This window comes from Crinia signifera, chromosome 1 (assembly GCF_055691185.1).
Source record: "Crinia signifera chromosome 1, ASM5569118v1, whole genome shotgun sequence".
Classification (NCBI taxonomy): domain Eukaryota; kingdom Metazoa; phylum Chordata; class Amphibia; order Anura; family Myobatrachidae; genus Crinia; species Crinia signifera.
Genome location: NC_139217.1, coordinates 308604726 through 308626381, shown reverse-complemented (window position 1 = coordinate 308626381; position 21656 = coordinate 308604726). Strand labels below are relative to the sequence as shown.

General features: G+C 43.7%; 1 protein-coding gene across 8 annotated transcripts in view; it reads left to right on the top strand.

Annotated features, from left to right (window-relative positions):
* The window catches only part of PRUNE2 (prune homolog 2 with BCH domain), a 307490-nt gene that overhangs the window by 263001 nt on the left and 22833 nt on the right, over window positions 1–21656 (top strand). For all 8 annotated transcript variants that reach the window (XR_014474498.1, XR_014474497.1, XM_083186134.1 and 5 more), the window contains exons 14-15: window positions 14255–14386; window positions 16095–16181. Coding sequence is in view for 6 of the 8 variants with exons in the window: in XM_083186134.1 (XP_083042260.1) it covers window positions 14255–14386; window positions 16095–16181 (219 nt within the window). In the remaining 2 variants the exon portion in view is untranslated. The remainder of the gene's footprint in view (window positions 1–14254; window positions 14387–16094; window positions 16182–21656) is intronic.

Here is a 21656-nt window from a genome sequence, read left to right as displayed (position 1 = left end):
CAGGTATTTACCCTGCACAGAAACAAAATAACTCAACACAAATGTAAAGGTGGCCATACATCTACAGATCGATTGTCAGATCTGGCTGGTTGGAACAAATACCTGGTAATATCTGAATGACAGTTTTTGGCAGTTTTCCAGCATTTCAAAGCAAAGTGCTTTCATCCATTACCAGTATTTTGTTCCAAACAGACAGATCGGACAATAAATCTGTAGATGTATGGCCACATTAACTCCCTCTGCACATGTTACATCTGCCCCACCTGCAGCTGCATTACAGCATATAATTATGCCAAAGATAAGCCAATATATTAACAGTTAAATACATTAAAGTGCATTATGCTGTAATAAGTATTGCTGATCAATCCTGCCTAGCAGGGCCGTCTTTTTGTATGGGCTTAATGGGCACTTGCCCAGGGGCCCCAGGCGTATAAGGGCTCTATGTTGATAGCTGATGATCCACTTTTTCCAGGGATACCAGAATTTTGAAAATCTGCCCTGGGGAACTGCAGATATCCAACTTCAAAGCAGCAGTCCACATCCGACCTGTTAATTACAATTTCCAGTCATATTTCTCAGGTTCTCTCTGACACTAGCGGCTTGTCTCTATCATGCCCAGAACCAGAGATATCAGCCTTCAAGCAGCCGGTCCCTGCTCCAGCTCCAAACGTCTGGTGTAGTTTTATATTATTGTCAATGGATTGCTCTGGCTCCTGATCTCTGATACCCAAGTCCCCAGCACCTCCTGAAAGTTGGGACTCTAGGTTTTTATACTAGGCTAAGAAATCTATTTCCAGATAATGGCGATATCTGCAGTCAAACAAGCTGCCCTTCCACCGGAAAATGACGAATATTAAGCCCACTCCATTATCCAACCGTCCCCTGTGTATAAAACACCCCCTACCTCCCTGGAAGTCATTTACAAGGGACCCTTCATACAGCTCAGTGCCCCCTTCCACACGTTAGTGTTCACCCTCCCACCACCTGTGCAGTAAAGGAGTAATTAGCAGAAGTTACTGCTCCAGGTCCTACATGTTGAATGGAAGATGGAGCACCCCCTGCCACCCTTGGGACATCAAAGCTGCTGCTGATACCACCCCCCACCCCTAGGAGGGGAGAATGGGTAAGGGCCCCAGTGCATTGCTTTGCCCAGGTGCCCACACTGCTGTTAAGATGGCCCTGCTGCCTAGAAATGAACACACTGATTGGCATATATGTACTGCTGGACACCACTCATAGAATGATTAACCTGTTATTTTTTGAATCAATGTTCTTGTTTTTTTCCCCCTAAACATTAGATGTATTTGTTTATTTATTTATTTACAGTTTCTTATATAGCTCAGCAGATTCTGTTGCGCTTTACAATAGTAGACAGTGATAAAACAAACTGGGTAATGACAGACAGACTTGGGGGTTAGAGGGCCCTGCTGCAAGCTTACAATTTATTACATCATAATACACTTCAACGTATTTAACAGTTAATATATTGGCTTATCTTTGGCATAATTATATGCTGTAATGCAGCCCAATCATGTTCCCAGTATAGGGAATGCAACACTGTTTTTCTGTCAATAAACAGAAGTGATATGTAAAATGATACATTAGACAGTTTACACTGTTACTTGTAATACTTATTGTAACAGTTACTGTTTTTCAATAACAGACTGCAACAGTTATTTCTTATTTATATACACAGGATTGTCTATCTTTGTATATGCACTGCAAAGAGAGCAGCATAAATCCAATTTCATGTATTTCAGTGACACTGTGTGAAATATAACACTGCATAGTGGCCCTTAATCAGACCTGATCGTAGTACAAATTTGTTCTCAAAATGGGCAAAAAAATGCTGTACTGCAGGTGGGGCAGATGTAACATGTGCAGAGAGATTTAAGATGGCCATACATCTACAGATTTATTGTCCAGTTGGAACAAAATCCTGGTAAAAGATGAGAGCAAATGACAGTTGACCATTTGCTTTGAAATGCTGAAAAACTGTCATTCAGATATTACCAGCTGTTTGTTCCAACCGGCCCAATCTGACAATCGATCTGTAGATGTATGGCCACCTTTAGATTTGTGTGAGTTATTTTGTTTCTGTGCAAGGTAAATACCGGCTGCATTATTTTTACACTGTAATTTAGATTTCAGTTTCAACACACCCCACCCAAATTTAACTCTCTCTGCACGTTACATCTGCCCCACCTGCAATGCAGCATTTGTTTTTCCCATTTTGAGAACAAATTTGTACTGCGATCAGGTCTGATTAAGGGCTATTATGCAGTGTTATATTTCACACAGTGTCACTGAAATTCCATTTAGAGTATTTGTGCTTCTTCTATTATAAACATGTTCAGGAGAAAACACCCCATATTCACAAGTGTGACCATGAAAATGGGTCAATTATTAGGGATTTTTTCTCCCACCAAAGTCATTCACTTTGCACTAGGACAAGCTCGTACTCTCTTTTACTATGCTAAAGTATATTAAGGAACCACTCTAAGACATCCTGACATAATTTTAACTAGATCGGAGCATCTTCATAGGTTTCGTCATTTTCACCAAAAAAGTGAAACTTCAGGCCTCTTGCCAGAACAGAAGATGTTGACTCAGATCAAAATGCTTTTGCACGTTTCTTATTCAAGTCAAGTCACAACTTTCCCACACTAGCCGATTTTGAATTTCTCAATTTCAGTTTTTTCACTCCGCCCTAATGTACATACATATTGGCTATTACAAACTTCATTAGGACACATCAAAAATAATACTTGTGGTACTGACAGATTTGGACTGGCCCACAGGGGTACCTTAGAAAGCCCTATTGGGCCCCACTGCTTGTAATCCCACCTCCTTCTCTAGGGGGACTGCTCACGACACACCAGTGTGCCATGCCATAGTGGTTGAAAAATGCTGCTCTAATGGTTAGGCAAACCAATGTGGTTTCTGGCCACACCCCTCTGGAGACTGGCCACACCCTTCTACATGGGCCCCTTATCTGCCCTTCATGCCCTAGTCTGACACTAGTTACTGAAGGCCTACATGAGAGCAAAAGTAACATTTTCCTTTTAATATGGAACAACGAATCAGTAAGGGGAAGGTTAATATGGGATCTCAGTGCACATAAACAACTTTGGTGGCTGCTGAAAACTATGTAACGCTAGGCAACTACTGTATGTAACATACTATAGTACATGGGGCATGAGTTTACAAAGGTATACAGATGCTCTGTGCACATTTGGATTTCTTATGATGATCTGAGCCAGATGCACCAAGCTTTATAAAGTGATAAAATGGAGAGTGAGCCAATCAGCTCCTAACTGACATGTTACAGCATGGGTTTGATAAAATGACCATTTGTGCCTTGGTGACTGGTTGTTTATCACTCTCCTCTTTATCAGTTTTTAAAGCTTGGTGCATCTGGCCCTCATGGGTTGCTGTGATCATTGGCAATAGCTTTACAATGTTTGCAATAAAATATTTACTTTAAACCTTGTAGGTGCGCCAGACCTATACAGCATATTTATCTGTGTAAACAGGAAAATAACTGATTACATTGCAGACATTGTAGCCCAACATGCTCGATCATGTCACCCAAAGAAAACTACTGATTACATGACCTTTATACAGTATATGAGCTTTATATATAATGAGGGTTATTCTAGTTCACTCTTTCTGACAAATTCCTTCTTAGATGGACAAAACCATGTGCACTGCAGGTGGGGCAGATGTTACTTGTGCAGGGAGAATTAGATTTGGGTGGGGTTTTACTTCAAAGTGAGATCTATATTGCAGTGCAAAAATAAATCAGTCAGTATTTTCCCTGCACAGAAACAAAATAACTCACCCAAATCTAATTCTCTCTGCACATTTTACATCTGCCCCCCCTGCAGTGCACATGGTTTTGTCCATCTAAGAAGGTATTTGTCAGAAAGAGTGAACTAGAATAACCCCCATAGAGAGAGAGAGAGAGAAATTGTAGCAGGTCTGCACTCACTAAATTAACTGATATTAATAAATAGTGGAGATTTGGTTCATGAATTGATCGATGCATGTAAGCCTGCAGCCCCCTTCACGGGACCCCAATTTTCTGCAGGTCCTGACACTATTGCTCAAAATGGTTACAATATACATAGCTATCACATTAACGTTTGATTCCAGGCATGCTATCTGGTCTAAAGGCCCCCATACATTAGGCCGACTTGTCCTAGGGACAAGTCGGACCCAATTTACCTGCGAGCCGCCCGGCAGCTCCCCGGGAGGCTCACATACAATTTGGCACTTGATGTGCCATTTTTTACATGGGATAAATCGCATGCGATTTATCCCATGTAAAAAAAAACCCCGGGGAGCTGCAGGGCGGTGAGGAGTAGTGGGGGCGGGCAGCGGCGGCCAGCGGTGGTGGGGGCGGGCGGCGGGTGCGGTGAGCGCTGCTGACCTGGCCGGGCAGTGTACTTACACATAGCAGCAGCGGGGACGGGACGCGTAGTGGCGGCTATTACATTTTTAAAATATTTGTCAAATGATCGGCCGCTCTCTGATTGGCCGGAGAGCTCTCAGACAATCAGAGAGCGGCCGGTCATTTGACAAGTATTTTAAAAATATAATAGCCGCCACTGCGCTGCCCGTCCCCGCTGCTGCTATGTATGAATGGGCAGCCTGTGATTGGCTGAGCGCTCTCTCAGCCAATTGCTGACTGGCTGAGAGAGCGCTCAGCCAATCACAGGCCGCCTATTCATTGTATGGGCTTTTTTTTTTTATTCCGTACTGACAGCTCCCGCCGGCTCCCCCTGCCCGGCTCTATGCCGCCTGTGTCCCCCGCAGCGTCCCCAGCCCCCCCTGCTCCCTCTACCGCCGCGCCGCCCCACTAGGTCCCAAGTCGGGTGGTCGGACGTGCAGCAGGTCCGACCACCCGACGCAGATCCGATGCGCACGGGACCGCGCATCGGATCTGAGGGGACATCAAAACTAGCCGATTTTGGTCCGATTTCGGCCAGATCCGACTGATCTGGCTGAAATCTGACCAAAATTGGCCAGTGTATGGGGGCCTTAAAGCTCACAGCAGACAATGCTTTTAAAGATTAGCAGTTACCAACACTCCTGTCACTAATCATCTAAGGCAGGGGTCCTAAATCTATTTTGCTCTGGGACCCCATCAGAAGGTCATCACATGTGTAGTCAGCAGACAGCAAATACATGGCAGCATTGTGGAGGCACAAAATTATGGGAGGAGTCTAAAATAACAGACAACTAAAAAGACTTTTCAGACTCCTTGAATTACTGACTGAGGTTAGAAAAGTCATCAGCCTGATGGTCAGCAACATGGAGTCGCGACCCTATGCTGAGATGGTCAGGACCCACTTTGGGGTCAGGACCTACAGTTTGAGAACCACTGATCTAAGGAAATGGTTAACATAAGCTATGAAATATAGGTTTAAACAGGGTGCATGAGAGAATGTGACCACAATAAGATGATGTTTAGTGTGTATAATATATATATATATATATATATATATATATATATATATATATATATATAATAAAAATACACAGTTTCTACAGACCCTGGAGTGCCGTGTCAGTTGTGAGTGTTCACCCCCAGCCAGTCCCTTCTATATATATATATATGTATATATATATATATATATATATATATATATATATATACACCAACACTAGTGCCTTCAGCGCCCAAAACAACATGATGTCTTCAATAATTTTTCAATTAGGATAATAAAACGTGCAATTTAAAAAACAATAATAATACACTTGTAGCTTCTTGTTTGTTGAAGAATAATCTTTCTTTTATTTCAAAAACCTTTGAATCAGAACCCAACGCGTTTCGTCTCTCTGGGAGACTTCATCAGGGGTTTTTTCTTTTATAAACTATACGCCTATGTAGGCTCTGAATATTTGTCCAACTGGACGGAGAAAAATGGACTCAGTCCTTTACAATGATAAAAACCTTTGTGTATTCAAAGTCCAAAATATCTGGGTATTATTACACCTAGGCTTATGGTAGACCAATAAGTTGTGGTATCGCTCAGTACATACAAATATTCACAATCCCAATAAGCCTCTGATCCCAAAAAGTTTTTTCAACAAACAAAATCTCAGTTGTACATCAATCGTATCAAGCGAACTTGGAACAAATTCCCTGTTCCTCTCCTGGATGTGTGTGCTCTCTGGAATCCAACCAGCAAGCTATGAAATATAGGTTTAAACAGGGTGCATGAGAGAATGTGACCACAATAAGATGATGTTTAGTGTGTATAATATATATATATATAATAAAAATACACAGTTTCTACAGACCCTGGAGTGCCGTGTTAGTTGTGAGTGTTCACCCCCAGCCAGTCCCTTCTATATATGCGTATATATATATATATATATATATATATATATATATATATATATATATATATAGAAAGAAATGAGAAGGAGCGCACAATGAGTAAATTTAAAACAAATTTACTTAAAAAGTGTAATATCTCACATACATCATAGAATAGAACAATCAGCATGGAGGTCACCGTGTCAGCACAGCACACTGCACTCTGGATGCGGGAAAGCAACTCGGGCATATGGTAACCAGAAGGACAGCGGCGTCAGCGTGTTCCACCGGGAGAGCTCAGACGGGACAGCGTACTCAATCCTGTACGTCAGAATACCCCGCCCCAACGCGTTTCGTCATAGAAGACTTCATCAGGAGGCGTGAAACCTCATTCCCACTGAACCTTCACACTGGCACACATCTCCAAAAAGGACAGTGATAACCGTATATCCGATCAGTTTGTGACTGTATACTGACTGCACCTCTGTACGAGTATACATTGATCTAAAGCGGCCCCTGAATGAAAGTGTCCACCAAACAGGGCTAATTGGAGCAGCAACATCCGATATATCGAGTGCTTATTCTAACGGTTCCTATACCTTATCATCCCAAAAAGGTGAACGGAATTGTGGGCGTATTAGCAGGGAGAGTACCCTCGAACCCTTAAACCTTAAGTTATTCGAATATCTGCACATATACGGACCACATTGATTATCTGTACCGAACTTGTGAGAGATCAAGCCCCAGAGCAAAGAAGCGTTTGTACATCTGAAGCATTGAAATATTGATGGTACCTTTGAATTCTTAAGGACCTAGCATACAAACCCAGTCTGAAGACACCTTTTACCAAGAAAATAGTGGAAATTGTCCCTATACTTTTAGCGAACCCCTGATGAAGTCCCGTGTGGGGACGAAACGCGTTGGGATCGTCTATAGAGCTATTGTGAAATATACCACTGAACTTTTTATGGTCTGATTTAACCACCATTGTAGTGTGGAACCAGAGACTTTTTAATAAATTTATACGAATCATTGGACTTTACTTGCATGTGTTTGGAATTCTGACTAAAGGCTTTATTGATCTAATTATCAAAGGTCTCACTAAGGGGCGCAAACCCACAACTGCCATCCACATTCTCCTTGTCCCCATCCAACAGGGGTCCATGTGAGTACGGCAGCCCCCACAAAGTTATTAAAAAAATTAGTGGCACGAAAAGAGAGTCTGCTCCCCATATATATATATATATATATATATATAATAGATTGACGCGGCACTCCAGACCAATTGCAAACTTGAATACATTTATTGTGGCTCAGCAACGTTTCAACACATGTGTATTTTCTTCAGGCTCAATTCACAAGTGACCAATACCTCATATAAATATAGGATTATTAGTAACAAATCTTCTTAAAGCTAAATTCCACATACGATGGGTCTTGCAGCTTTAAGAAGATCTGTTACTAATAATACTCTTTATCAGGGTCCAGAGGTTAATTTTATCATTGAAATAATGTCAATGATCCTTACCAAAAATGTCTTCATTTATGGCGACCGATATTTTCTACAACTAATGGGTGTGACTATGGGAGCGGCTGTTGCCCCCTCATACGCCAATGTATTCATGTTCGAATTTGAACAATCAATGTTTTTTTGATAACCCTTTGATAGGATAGGATAGTGCACTATAATCTTTATATTGACGATCTCCTGATCTTCTGGCGGGGTCCGCCGAAAGACTTGGGGCGAAATGTAATAGAGTGCGATTTTTTAGACATGTGCGATTTTTGGTCAAAAACGGCCGAAATCGCACATTTTCCGAAAATCGCACATTTAATAGGTTGAAAATCGCGGTAAAAAAATCGCACTTTTTACCGCGAAATCGCACTTTTAGAAGTGCGATTTTTAGTCACATTTCAATTCGCATCCAGATGTTTTCCCATTATAAAGTATACAACTCGCAAATGTAATAGGGTGCGATTTTTGGTCAATGTTACCAAAAATCGCAAAAAAAATAGACCAGGTTCTGACAGGCGAATTTGACAGAACCATGCACAGATCATTGAGATCTGTGCATGGTTCTGTTAATAAAAATGTGTAAAAGTGTTTTTATAAAAAAAAAACGGCGTGGGGTCCCCCCTCCTAAGCATAACCAGCCCCGGGCTCATTGAGCCGGACCTGGTTCCAAAAATACGGGGGGACAAAAAGCATAGGGGTCCCCCGTATTTCTGAAACCAGCCCCGGACTCTTGGACCGGTCCTGGTTCCAAAAATACGGGGGACAAAAAATCTGGGGGTCCCCCGTATTTTGAAACCAGCACCGGGCTCCAACAGCCCGCGGTGTCATGCCACAGCCGGGGGACACTTTTTATACAAGGTCCCCCGGCCAAAACATGAGCACCGTGGCTGGTCAGCCTTGGACGGGGTACCTGGAGGAGTGGGGACCCCCCCAATAAAGGGGTCCCCCCCCCCCAGGCTTCACCCGTCCAGGGCTGAAGCCCGGGGCTGTCACCGGCGTCCGTGGCCAGTGGACGCCGGCCTGATAGGGTTAAATCCATCATACATATCATTACATTGCTTTTTACCGGCGAACTACAAGTGCCAGCAGACCTCCCCCGCATGCTGGGACTTGGAGAACCACAAGTCCCAGCATGCAGGGCATTAATGGGCCCGCTGGGACTTGTAGTCCACCTGTAAAAAGAATGTTTATAAAAAACACACACACAGAGAAGTACAAGTTTATTACACACACACACACCTCAATTTTACACCAGCGTTACTTACCATTCCTGGATCCAGCGCTGGTCTGGCTGCTTTACAGCCGGCTCCCCCCGCACTGACAGGCAGCGGGGAGAACCGCTTTCTCCGTTGCCTGTCACCGGCTTTCTCCGTAGCTTCTGTAGCTCTGTCCCAGTGCTACAGAGGCTGAGAGCGTGATTGGCTGAGCTACAGTATGCGTCTCCATGGAGACGCATAGCTCAGTCCTGATTGGCTGAGCTATGCGTCTCCATGGAGACGCATACTGTAGCTCAGCCAATCACGCTCTCAGCCTCTGTAGCACTGGGACAGAGCTACAGAAGCTACGGAGAAAGCCGGTGACAGGCAACGGAGAAAGCGGTTCTCCCCGCTGCCTGTCAGTGCGGGGGGAGCCGGCTGTAAAGCAGCCAGACCAGCGCTGGATCCAGGAATGGTAAGTAACGCTGGTGTAAAATTGAGGTGTGTGTGTGTGTAATAAACTTGTACTTCTCTGTGTGTGTGTTTTTTATAAACATTCTTTTTACAGGTGGACTACAAGTCCCAGCGGGCCCATTAATGCCCTGCATGCTGGGACTTGTGGTTCTCCAAGTCCCAGCATGCGGGGGAGGTCTGCTGGCACTTGTAGTTCGCCGGTAAAAAGCAATGTAATGATATGTATGATGGATTTAACCCTATCAGGCCGGCGTCCACTGGCCACGGACGCCGGTGACAGCCCCGGGCTTCAGCCCTGGACGGGTGAAGCCTGGGGGGGGGGACCCCTTTATTGGGGGGGTCCCCACTCCTCCAGGTACCCCGTCCAAGGCTGACCAGCCACGGTGCTCATGTTTTGGCCGGGGGACCTTGTATAAAAAGTGTCCCCCGGCTGTGGCATGACACCGCGGGCTGTTGGAGCCCGGTGCTGGTTTCAAAATACGGGGGACCCCCAGATTTTTTGTCCCCCGTATTTTTGGAACCAGGACCGGTCCAAGAGTCCGGGGCTGGTTTCAGAAATACGGGGGACCCCTATGCTTTTTGTCCCCCCGTATTTTTGGAACCAGGTCCGGCTCAATGAGCCCGGGGCTGGTTATGCTTAGGAGGGGGGACCCCACGCCATTTTTTTTTTACTTTTTTTTTTTAGCACAAAATCGCATTTATGAAAATGCGCACATTTTCATGACTGAAAATGCGCACATTTTCATGACTAAAAATCACGGCAAATCGCATTTTTTGCCGCTAATTCGCATCTCATTACATATGCGAATTCGCGGCAAAAAACGCGATTTTTAAAGGTGCGATTTGGTGCGATTTTTTTTTAGTCTAAAAAAACGCACCCTATTACATTTCGCCCCGGATGGCTTTGATTACTACACATAATGCTAGTAACAGCCCCATTAAGTTTACATACACACATGATAATCAAGAGATACATTTTTTTGGATGTTCTCATTAAACTTAACAATAGTAACATATCTACCTGTCTGTATGCAAAACCTGCCGACAGGAATAACTTGCTAGCGTACAATAGTTGCCATCCTAGAGCAACTATAAGAGGGTTTCCGTATTCCCAGTTATTAAGGGTTAAGCGCATAGTCTCAGGTCCTCACATAGCATCCATACAGATGGATGAAATGATAAATCGTTTTCTACTCAGAGGTTATCCAGCCTCTGAACTTGAAGTCACAAAAAGGAGGGTTATGGCACTTATAGAAACATCGAATTTGACGGCAGATAAGAACCACTTGGCCCATCTAGTCTGCCCCTTTTTTAAACATGTCACCTCAAACCATATTTGATCCTTTTTTTTTTTTTGTAAGGATATCAATATGCCTATCCCAAGCGTGTTTAAATTGTACTACTGTATTTGCCTCTACCACCTCTGATGGAAGGCTGTTCCACTTATCTACTACTCTTTCTGTGAAGTAATTCTTCCTCAAATTTCCCCTGAATCTTCCTCCCTCTAGTGTCAGTGCATGTCCTCGTGTTCTGTTGCTCCTCTTCCTGTGAAGAATGTCTCCCACCTGTACCTTGTTAAACCCTTGATATATTTGAAAGATTCTATCATGTCCCCCCTTTTTCTTCTCTGCTCCAAAGTATACATATTAAGATCTTTTAGTCTTTCCTGGTACGTTTTGTGATGTAGGCCATGCACCATTTTAGTTGCCCTTCTTTGTACAGTCTCTAATGTATTTATATCCTTCTGGAGATATGGCCTCCAGAACTGAACACAATACTTTAGGTGAGGTCGTACCAATGACCTATACAGTGGCATTATTACTTCTTTCTTTCTACTGCTGATACCTCTCCCTATGCAACCAAGCATCTGACTAGCCTTCTTCATTGCTTTGTTACATTGCCTACCTGCCTTTAAGTCCCCTGAAATAGTGATACCTACTGTAGATCCCTCTCTTCCTCAGTAGTTTCCATTATAGTGCCATTTATACTATATTTAATCTTTGGATTTTTGAGACCCAAGTGCATGATTTTGCATTTTTGGTATTAAACTGTAGTTGCCATACTCTTGACCATTCCTCTAATCTACCTAGATCAGTGCCAGATTAAGCCTTCGGGGGGCCCGGGGCACTTTAGACAGGAGGGCCCCCTTGCACTTGTCATTACTGGCCGCAAACTGCATGGGGGAATATTACACTGTCAAAACACAGAGTAAAGGCAGTATAAACTTTGTCAATGGGTAACTTCAGGGGATATATATATATATATATATATACATACATACATACATACATACATACATACATACACACACACACACACACATACATACATACATACATACATACATACATACCACATGAAAAGCCTGTGTTTGTCCCTCTGCACCTTACTCTGTAGGAGACCTCACAATCCCAGTGCTGCCTCTGATTAAAAACCCTCCCAAGACTAGGCTGCTGCTGCTGTTATCCATGGGCCTGAGAAGCGTCTCAGTCTTTGCCCTCTGGTGCAAAGTGTCATGGGACTTAGTCAACTCCCAGTAATGCACTGCACACTTGGCTCCCAATGCTCAGCACCATTAATCATTGTCACATTGGCAGATAGGTGAAGCTGCAGCACTACCCCACTCCCATGCACAAAACCTTTAGCTAAAAAATTTTTTTTAAATATATGCCAACCACAGGGGGCCCCTAGCTAGAGGGGGCCCAGGGGCACTGACCCCTTGTGCCCCCATTATAATCCGGCCCTGACCTAGATCATCAATCATTTGTTTTACCCCTCCTGGTGTGTCTACCCTGTTGCATACCTTTGTGTCATCTGCAAAAAGGCACATTTTACCCTTAATTCCATTTGCAATATCACCAATAAAGATATTAAAAAGCACCGGTCCAAGTACAGATCCCTGGGGAACTCCACTTGTAACCTTTCCCTCCTTTGACTGTACTCCGTTTACTACAACTCTCTGTTTTCTGTCCTGCAACCACGCTCTTATCCATTCAACTATCTTAGAATCCAATCCCAAGCTTTCAAGTTTATTTAACAGTCTGCGATGTGTCAAAAGCCTTACTAAATTACACTTGATCGCAAGTGTTTTATTACAGTCCAGCCGTGTTGAAGATTCTATGGACAACAAATTACCATGGGTTACTACATACTGTATAACCATCAGAGTCCTGGTACAGTTAGGATTACACATAACCATTGGTCTTGATACAGGCGGATTCTAACATAGGATTAACCCATATCTGCTAACTAGCTTTAAAAGATCTAAGAATTTAAGGGACATACTTGTAAAATCAGATGCATCCCCTGCTGGGATTAAAAAAGGCAATACTAGAGTTGGTTGTGTGAGATGCACATGTACCACTTGCAGCTTCCTTATACCAGGGTCTTCCTTTAATCACCCACACACATGGAGGTCTATCCCGATTCATCATCTACTTACCTGCAATACGATGTTTACGGTATATCAAATCCTTTGTCATTGCGGACTCTCTTATATCGGAAAAATGGAACATTCCTTTAAGGAACGCATGTCTGCACATAGGTCATCTATCCGTAATGCACTGTCCAAAGGTGTTAGCGATGAACCGGAATCTAGACACTTTTTAGAGGCAAAACATAGCCTGTCATCCTTGCGTTATAGGATGATTGATCATGTTCCTCCTTCCCTGCGAGGTGGGAACAGAGGACTGGATCACTAAACTGAATACTGTATCTCCTCGAGGCTTAAATGAATATTCAGGCATAAGTGTATTATTATAGTTAGGCTAAAATGATGTGTTATTATATAATTATATTTATGTATTTCACATTTGATGTGGTTCTCTTTAAGGCCATACTATGTTTACGATCTTAGAGGAGGATGTATAGTTGTAGTATATGTTATTTTTTGGATTTTTGGTATGTAATTTTTTCTTGTATATATTGTTAGAAAAAGTTATATTATATATATATATATTTGTATTCCAGATCTGTTATTTTAGCAGGTCGGATATTTGTATTTTGTATATGTGTTGTTGATGGGTGGATGGGCATGACACCTGGGGTCGGTCTGGCTGGCCGTCCTCAGCTGTTATTGATCCCATCTACACGCTGTTGCGTCAGAGGGTGGTACTTGTCTCCATTCCCTTGACGCAAGGTACACCTGTTTGCTATTTATATGAGGTATTGGTCATTTGTGAATTGAGCCTGAAGAAAATACACATGTATTGAACCATTGCTGAGCCACGATAAATTTATTCAAGTTTGCAATTAGTCTAGAGTGCCACGTCAATCTATCGTCCCATGATGGGAATCTAGACACATCCACCGGCTGGAGCGGCACTCGCAGACTTGAATAAAATTCTTAACACCAGAGTTCGGTCAACGTTTCGGAGCGTTTTATTATAACTCCGTCTTCCGTCTATACAAATCCAATGCAGACAGCACTCTGTGCAGATAATCAACTTGCCACGGTGCCCGATTGTAAATAAACTGTGGTCCAATCCCCAAAGGGAAAATAATGGCACTCAGGAGACGTCTCCTATACACATACATAATGATCTGTGCTATGACTTCAGAGTTAGTCACTGTATGTTGCTCAAGTACATTTTATATCAATTACTAAGGGGCAACAATATTAAGGGGTCAATTCAATTAGCTGCAAGTTGGGTAAGGTTACCATTTTACTGGCGTGGAAACGCTGCTGGCAGCATCTCAACTTGTAGTATGCAATTATTCATTTCTATTTGTCCGTAGGTATGTCATAAGCACACTGGAGCTCATGGTAGCAGAGGACTATATGATTGTCTATTTAAATGGTGCCACACCACGAAGAAAGATGCCAGGCTTAGGATGGATGAAGAAGTGCTACCAGATGATTGACAGGCGGTGAGAAATAGTGTCTACTGTTGACATACTGTATATTTATTATTATTGTTTATAAATGTGTGGTTGGAATGTTTTTATGTAACTTATTTGATGTTATCCTACCATCTAAAGTGTAGTCAATGGCACTCAAACAATCAGCAAAACAATCTTTCATTTCCACTTTCACTGTACCATTCCTTGGTATGGCCATTGTGCGCTTTGGGGTTTATTTTCTAAGATGGGAGTTCTATTGGTGCGTACACACGGTTCGATTTGGACACAGTATTAACTGCCTTTGATCTAGATTCGATCCTGATGTGCGCCACCTGGGCCAAAAGCAGAAATAGACTTGCCCTGACTTGATCGCTTAGAAATAAAATATGGATGCTCTGTGTGTATGGCCCCCAGCGACGTTGATGCGCAGTCCCGCATGTCGCTATCGACAGACTAGATGTTTGCTGCATGCAGTAGAAAACTAGTAATCTCCCGTGTTCTCAATAGAGAAAACATTGACAGGACAGATCGTCCAGCACACTTCGCTGAGCTATCTGAGCGATGCTAGATGGGTCAGCACAAAGCTCCGGTCACATTTTGTGAGACTTGGCAGGAAAGGTGGTGGGGCGCGGTGGTGGGAGTGACATCCCTGAAGTCTTCCTTGTTAGAACATGCTGGGAGGGGCTAGTTAATGATGCGTGGGAGCTGTGGGAGATATAGTGCGGGTTGGATACACTGCCGGACACAGAGCGGGTTGGATATAGGAGGTCATTTAGGTTCTCACTCACCGTTGAGCGATGTTTCGTGACTGCGCATGCGCATAAACATGTGCGCATGTGTAGCCGCATGGTGCGAGCGGGCAAGGTGAATTGCACATTCGTCGGCCGCTCGCACACAGCACTAAGGGTGGGGGCGTGGAACGTCCTCACGTCCAGCGTTTCATCGGCTTTCCCATGGTAATTTGGCGATGAAGCGGGTGCGGTGGAGGCGCAGCTGACATCTGCGGATGTTAGCTGCCTGCTCACTTTCTGCACAGGGAACTCGCAGATGTAAGACACCAGAGAAATCAAATCCTCCCTCCACGCAAGCTGCAAATTAATGTTTATGCAAAACATCAATTTGCATGCATGCAGGGAAACGGCGTGCCAGAGGGGGCGGACGATAATGCGGGCACGGTTTGATTGACTCGCAAAGCTGAGAATTTCGCAGCTTTGCAAATGCCTGATTGGCATCCATAGTGTGGAATACAGTGTGGGGGATTGCATAATATAGTGTAGGATATAGTGCAGGTTGGCGTTGGCAGCGCGGGGGGTGCGAAAGGCGCAGTCCTCAGTGCATGGATAGACGCGTGTTGAACCATTAATGTCAATAGGAAACAGACCATATGTCAATAGGAAACTCTCAGCCACTCAGCCGGCCATTCATTTCAATGGGAATCTGCAGCCCGCCTGCCACCACTCCTCTGCTGCTCGGCACTTCTCAGCTTTCGAACAGGGGCAGGATACAGAGCAGGAAGCATGATCCTCCTGCCTGGCTATTCCCCGTTCTATAGACTAGTTGCATGTAACAGTGTGCATACAATGCAGATGCGCTGGCACACACACCTAGTTTCGGCCCTGGGTGATGTTTGGAACATGGAGATCGAAAATGTGAAACTGCGTTGTAACTACACTGGGTTCTACAGTTGTGGATGTTTGTTATGCTCAGTCATTAACTCTTTCTTCTCTTAATATAGGCTAAGGAAGAACCTAAAGTCATTCATAATTGTTCATCCATCATGGTTCATCAGAACTATATTAGCAGTGACACGACCTTTCATAAGGTGGATATATATATATATTTCATTATTACTTACAGCATACATTTGTGCATGTGTTGGATAATATTGTTTGTTTATAAGGCAACTGTTTTCTGCAATGCTTAAAATTGAGCAAGGTCTTCATACAGTGTATAAAATTGCCATTACAAAGTTACCAGGTTAAATTAATATAATTCAGTCTGTAAAATGTCTCCCTTTACCTCAAACATGCCTCTTCTGAGTCATTCAAATGTTGTGTTATAATTGCATACACTATGCAAACTTATATTTCACAACAGTGTTCATATGTACATACCCTCCCAATATTCAGAGGAAGAATGTAATTGCCTTTAGGTGCCCATACACGGTACAATTGCTGGATGCGATGAGTTGCGCGCTCCTGTCACACATCTCATCACACAGCTCAAAAAGTATGTGCTGCACATACTTTTTATACTAGATCTCATCTCATTGCATCTCTTTGCATTGCAAAACCTATGCAATCTGATGTGATGCGATCTAGTCCAGATTGTATACCATAATTGTACTGTGTATGGGCACCTTTAATTTTATGTGGCTGCATGTCCCAATTGTCTTAATAATAAACATACAGGATTGCAGATGCAGTAGGCTGCATATTCCCTGGGATTAAAAATCCACAGGTTTTCCAGTACCATCCTATAAAAAAAATTAAAAATACTGTGTACAGTCACGTACACAGTATTTTTTATTTTATTTGCAAATAATTTTAATGAAAGAGTTCACTGACATTGCAAAACACAGCCAGAAAAAATAAGGCAATAAAACAATACATTTAAAGGTGACAGCGTAAAGTAGTATAGTAAAGGTAAACAGTCGTAAAAGAATAAAAGAAAAATTAAAGATTGCCAAAATAAACTACGTACGTCAATCAAATATATTGGATGTAATAATACTGATTCCAATAACTTACGCAAACTGGACATATCAAATTAAAAAGTAAAAAGAAAGGAAAGTGAAGAGGAAAATGGAAGAAACAGAAAAAGAAAGAACAGAGTCAGACTCCACCCTAGCCTGGAGTCAAATAAATAAATGTAGTGCTACTATTACCTGAGACTGGACACATTTTGTCATAACTCTTATACAACAAAATATATTTAATTATAATTTCAGATACAAGTAGTCAAAGGTCTTAACTACAAAATACCATCCTCTATTGCCTTTTTTACTCCGTTGTTTGCCACAGCCCTGACTTTATTTCTTAACCCCTCCATAAGCGTTTTTCCATGAGAAGCTGCAACTTCAAAACTATTTTTTTTCTAAATTCTCTTGAATCCAATCAAACTTTTGGGTTTTCTGTGATGGTCTGAATATCTTTTTACATAGAGCCCAAAATCGTTCAATAGGTCTACACTGGGGCAAATTTGGAGTGTTTGCTTCTCGATGTACAAATTCAAGCTGAATGTCCTGAAGATGGTTAACGACAGCATTTGCATAATGGCATGTTGCCATGTCTGGCCAGAAGAGTACTGATTCTAGAGAATGATGCTGGTGGATGAAGGGTACTACTATACCTTTAATACAATTTTTAAGGTACACCCATTGGTCCATGGAGGTGTTACTAACAAAGGGTTCTGAAACATTTCCATCAGAGTCAAAAGCTTGCCAAACAAGGAATTTCTTAGGAAATTTACAGTACTTTTGATCTTAAATCTGTGTTGATATTCAACTTCAGCACCCTTCTCTGAGTGATTAAAAGCCCTTTTTGGGAGCTCCGATGGGTGCACAGAGACGTATGTCTCATCATCAATGATGAGGATTTTTCTTTGCATTTTTCGATAAAGTGTTTTCCATGCTGCACGAATGCGTGGTTCTTGACCTTGGGTGTATTTGGGAGAGGTTTTTTTTGTTATGGCCTTAATGCCCAACTTCTCGATTTTAATTCTTCCTAACCGAAGATCTTTTCATTTTCTTTACCGTTGCAGCCACAGTACTGGAGGGGTTCTTCCTGTAAAGCTTCTTGATCTCCTCTATGTTTCTTTGGGTCGCTAGCTTTGGTGTACGACCTGGATTCTTTTTTAAACTTATTTCATTGGAAAGCTGGATCTTTTTGATATACCTGTGGATAGTTGCTTTTTTTAAATTCTCTTTTTTGAAATTCTGCCAGGTCACATTCTAGTCTTTGTTTGCCACAGTATTATAAAACTGTAAAACGTTCCACAAGTCCTTCACTTTGACGTCGGTTCATTTGAGAAAGCTGCATTCTCGGAATAAAATATAAATAATAATTACTAAGTAGATAGTGGAGAATTCAATTAACGAAAACACATTTGTTTAAACATACACTGGAAACTTTATATATGACATTTTACACCAGTCCCATTTAATAGTAGCACTACCTTATGTGCTAACAATAATATAAAATGCAAAGAGCAGATAACCCTTCACCTTCAGAGAATTGTAATGGTTTGTTTCTTTGTAAGCTGTCCAGGGATACCAGGTGGTGGTGAAAGCTTTCTTTTGCATCGTTAGTGCAGAGGTCAGATCCGTCATAGACATATGACTTCCGGTGGGGGCCGAGGAGGATCGCAAGCATATGGAGCTCCCATCCTCGGCCCCCAGGGAGCGGGGAGCGGCGAGTGGCGGTATGCTGTTGCAGAGGACCCTCCAAGGGACCCCCCTGGAGGAGGAGGGAGCGTGAATGCCGAGTGCCCCCGGCACTAGACAGGGTGCCCTCCCGGTCTGGAGCAGACAGGCGTGGGGCCTTCGGCCACGGCCTCCCCAGCAGTGGGCTGCGGAGGATCTCTGACCTGGACCCATCCGGACCAGCAAGAGTCGCAGCTGTGCACCCGGCGGCATCCCCTGACAGTAGCTTTTGGTGACCCCGGCCTGAAGGAACACCTGCATGATCGAATGGAGGAGAGTCCAGGCATGCACACCCCGGCATTGACCTACCGGTGGGCTGGGAGAGCCCCCCACCCCATGTGCAGTCCCAGCTCCCACAGGAGTAGCCCCAAGGAAGGAGGTATGGCTCCTGCATTGGGAGGCAGCAATGGTGGACCTCAGTCCAGTGAGTACTGGCTCTGGTCCCTAGCCTGATTGACTCTCACGCTCACTCTCTCACACGCTCTCCCCAAATTAAAAGTGGCCTGTTCAGGTCTTGGAAGTTACTTTAACTAAGATGGTACCGCTAATGGCTGCCTGGGAGCTGTGCAGCTCAGCCAAATGTTACCCCCTTTTTTTTTTTTGTATGATCTGTTTTTCTGTGCATGTTCCCTGAGTGACAACTGTACTGTCTCTGCTTATTGTTACCTACCTGGCTGTTGCAACAACCAGTGCCAGTGGCGCCGCTGATGGCTGCCTAGGCATTGTGCAGCTCGGCAGGTATGTGTCCACTGTGTGACAACTGTACTGTCTCTGCTTATTGTTACCTACCTGGCTGTTGCGGCGACCAGTGGCACCGCTGATGGCTGCCTAGGTACTGTGCAGCTCGGCAAGTATGTGTTCCCTGAGGGATAACTGTACTGTCTCTGCTTGTATTTTTGCCTGCCTGGCTGTTGTGACCAGTGGTGCCGCTGATGGCTGCCAAGGCCTTGTGCAGATTGGCGGGTATATGTTCCCTGTGTGATAACTTTACTGTCTCTGCTTATTGTTACCTACCTGGCTGTTTGCGGCGACCAGTGGCGCCACTAATGGCTGCCTATGCGATGTGCAGCACGGTAGGTATGTGTTCCCTGAGTGATAAGTGTGCTGTCTCTGCTTCTATAATCCCGAGGGTACATCTAATATATACATGGACGTGTTATGTACCTCTGTACTGTCACTGTTTAACTGTACCTAACTGGCTGTTGCACAGCAATCCAAATCAAATTCCGGTACTTGTTTTATTTCACGGCAGCAGTTACGTAGTTTACGTAGTGCTGTATTGAGAATACCAATACAGCACTAGGCTACCTACGTAAACTACGCAACTGCTTTTGTAGCCTTGAAACTAAACAATGGTTAATATCCCCACTATCCACGTCATACCCCCAGTATCCACATCGGCGTGGAGTTGATTTTATAAAGTGTGGTGAGCGCAGCACGCCACCGAGCCCAAAGCATGGCGAGCGGATGCGAATACGCGTTTGCTCGCCACGCTTTGGTCTCAGTGGCTCGCTGCGCTCGCCACACTTTATAAAATCAACTCCACACCAATGTGGATACTGGGGGTATGGCTTGGATAGTGGCGATATGACGTGGATAGTGAGGGAAATGTGTGTGCGCATGTGTTGTGCGTTGTACACACCCTCCTCCGGCCACCGCGTCCGCTGGGTCCCTGCGATCCACCGATGGGTCCCCCTCCTCCGGCAGTCACTCCTGGTGCCATCGTTCAGTCCCCCTACTCCGGCACTGCCAGCGTACAATGTACGTAATTAGCGTAGTGCCGCTGGGGTAGCAGGGAAACAATGTGACCATGTGAAACCATCTGAATTACGTACATTGCTGGCGCTGGGGAGTGACTGCCGGAGGAGGGGGACTGAAAGCTGCCGTCCGTCGCCCATGACCATCGCCTGCGGGGATCGGTAAGTATAAAACCCACCCTGCTCCCTCTGCCACCCACCACCCTGGTCCCAGTGTAGTTTTACGGCGGCACCTGCTACACTGACAACGTTGCCTAAGCTACGTTGTCAGCGTAGCGTAGAGCTGCCGCCGTGAAACTAAACAAGTATCCAATTCCTAGTATACGCAAGTATACCTGGCCAATAAAGCTGATTCTGGTCTAAGCGTGCACACCACTCCCACATACTGGGGACCACCATCGACTTCCATTGTACAGGAATAACAGCCTTCGAGGCACTAAGAATATGTCGAAGTAAAGTTGTTTTAAAATTGGAGTGAGGTGTATGTACCAGGATTAAAAGCCAGAAGCTAGGCCTTAATGGCAGGGTCTCACCTAGGGTAATACTAGCAATTTCTATCACTTTCTGCCAGAATGGTTGGAGACACAGTTCCATCAGGTATGCAGAAGTGTTCCCACACCTCCAGCAGGTATTAGGGACTCCCAGATATATTTTATCCAGTATGCTAGGGCAGCCATATCAGCGAGTTAACACTTTTTAATGTGTTTCCTGGATCATAACCTTTGTTGATAAGGAAAAAGACATTTTGAAAGATCTCTTCCCAGTCACCCTCATCAATCTGGTCACCAAACGCTAATACCTAATCCCTGACAAATTTAGGTGGAGAGGAGAATCTATGTTCCACAATGAGTTTGTAAATTGTAGAAAAGAGATGATGCGGTTAAGGTTGGGAGAGGCACAAACTTTCAAATACAATAGCTGGCCGAACAAAGCCTGCATGAAAAAAAGATTGGTTCTCACTATTAATCCTCAAGTACTACAAACAGATCATGTTTTCAGGATTTCTATCTGTGTAAACAGCTGTGATAAGTACTGACCATGTACAATGGATTTCAATTGATCTTTTTAAATTGAAGTAATAATGTACCACATGTTTAAAAAGCAAACTTTTCTATAT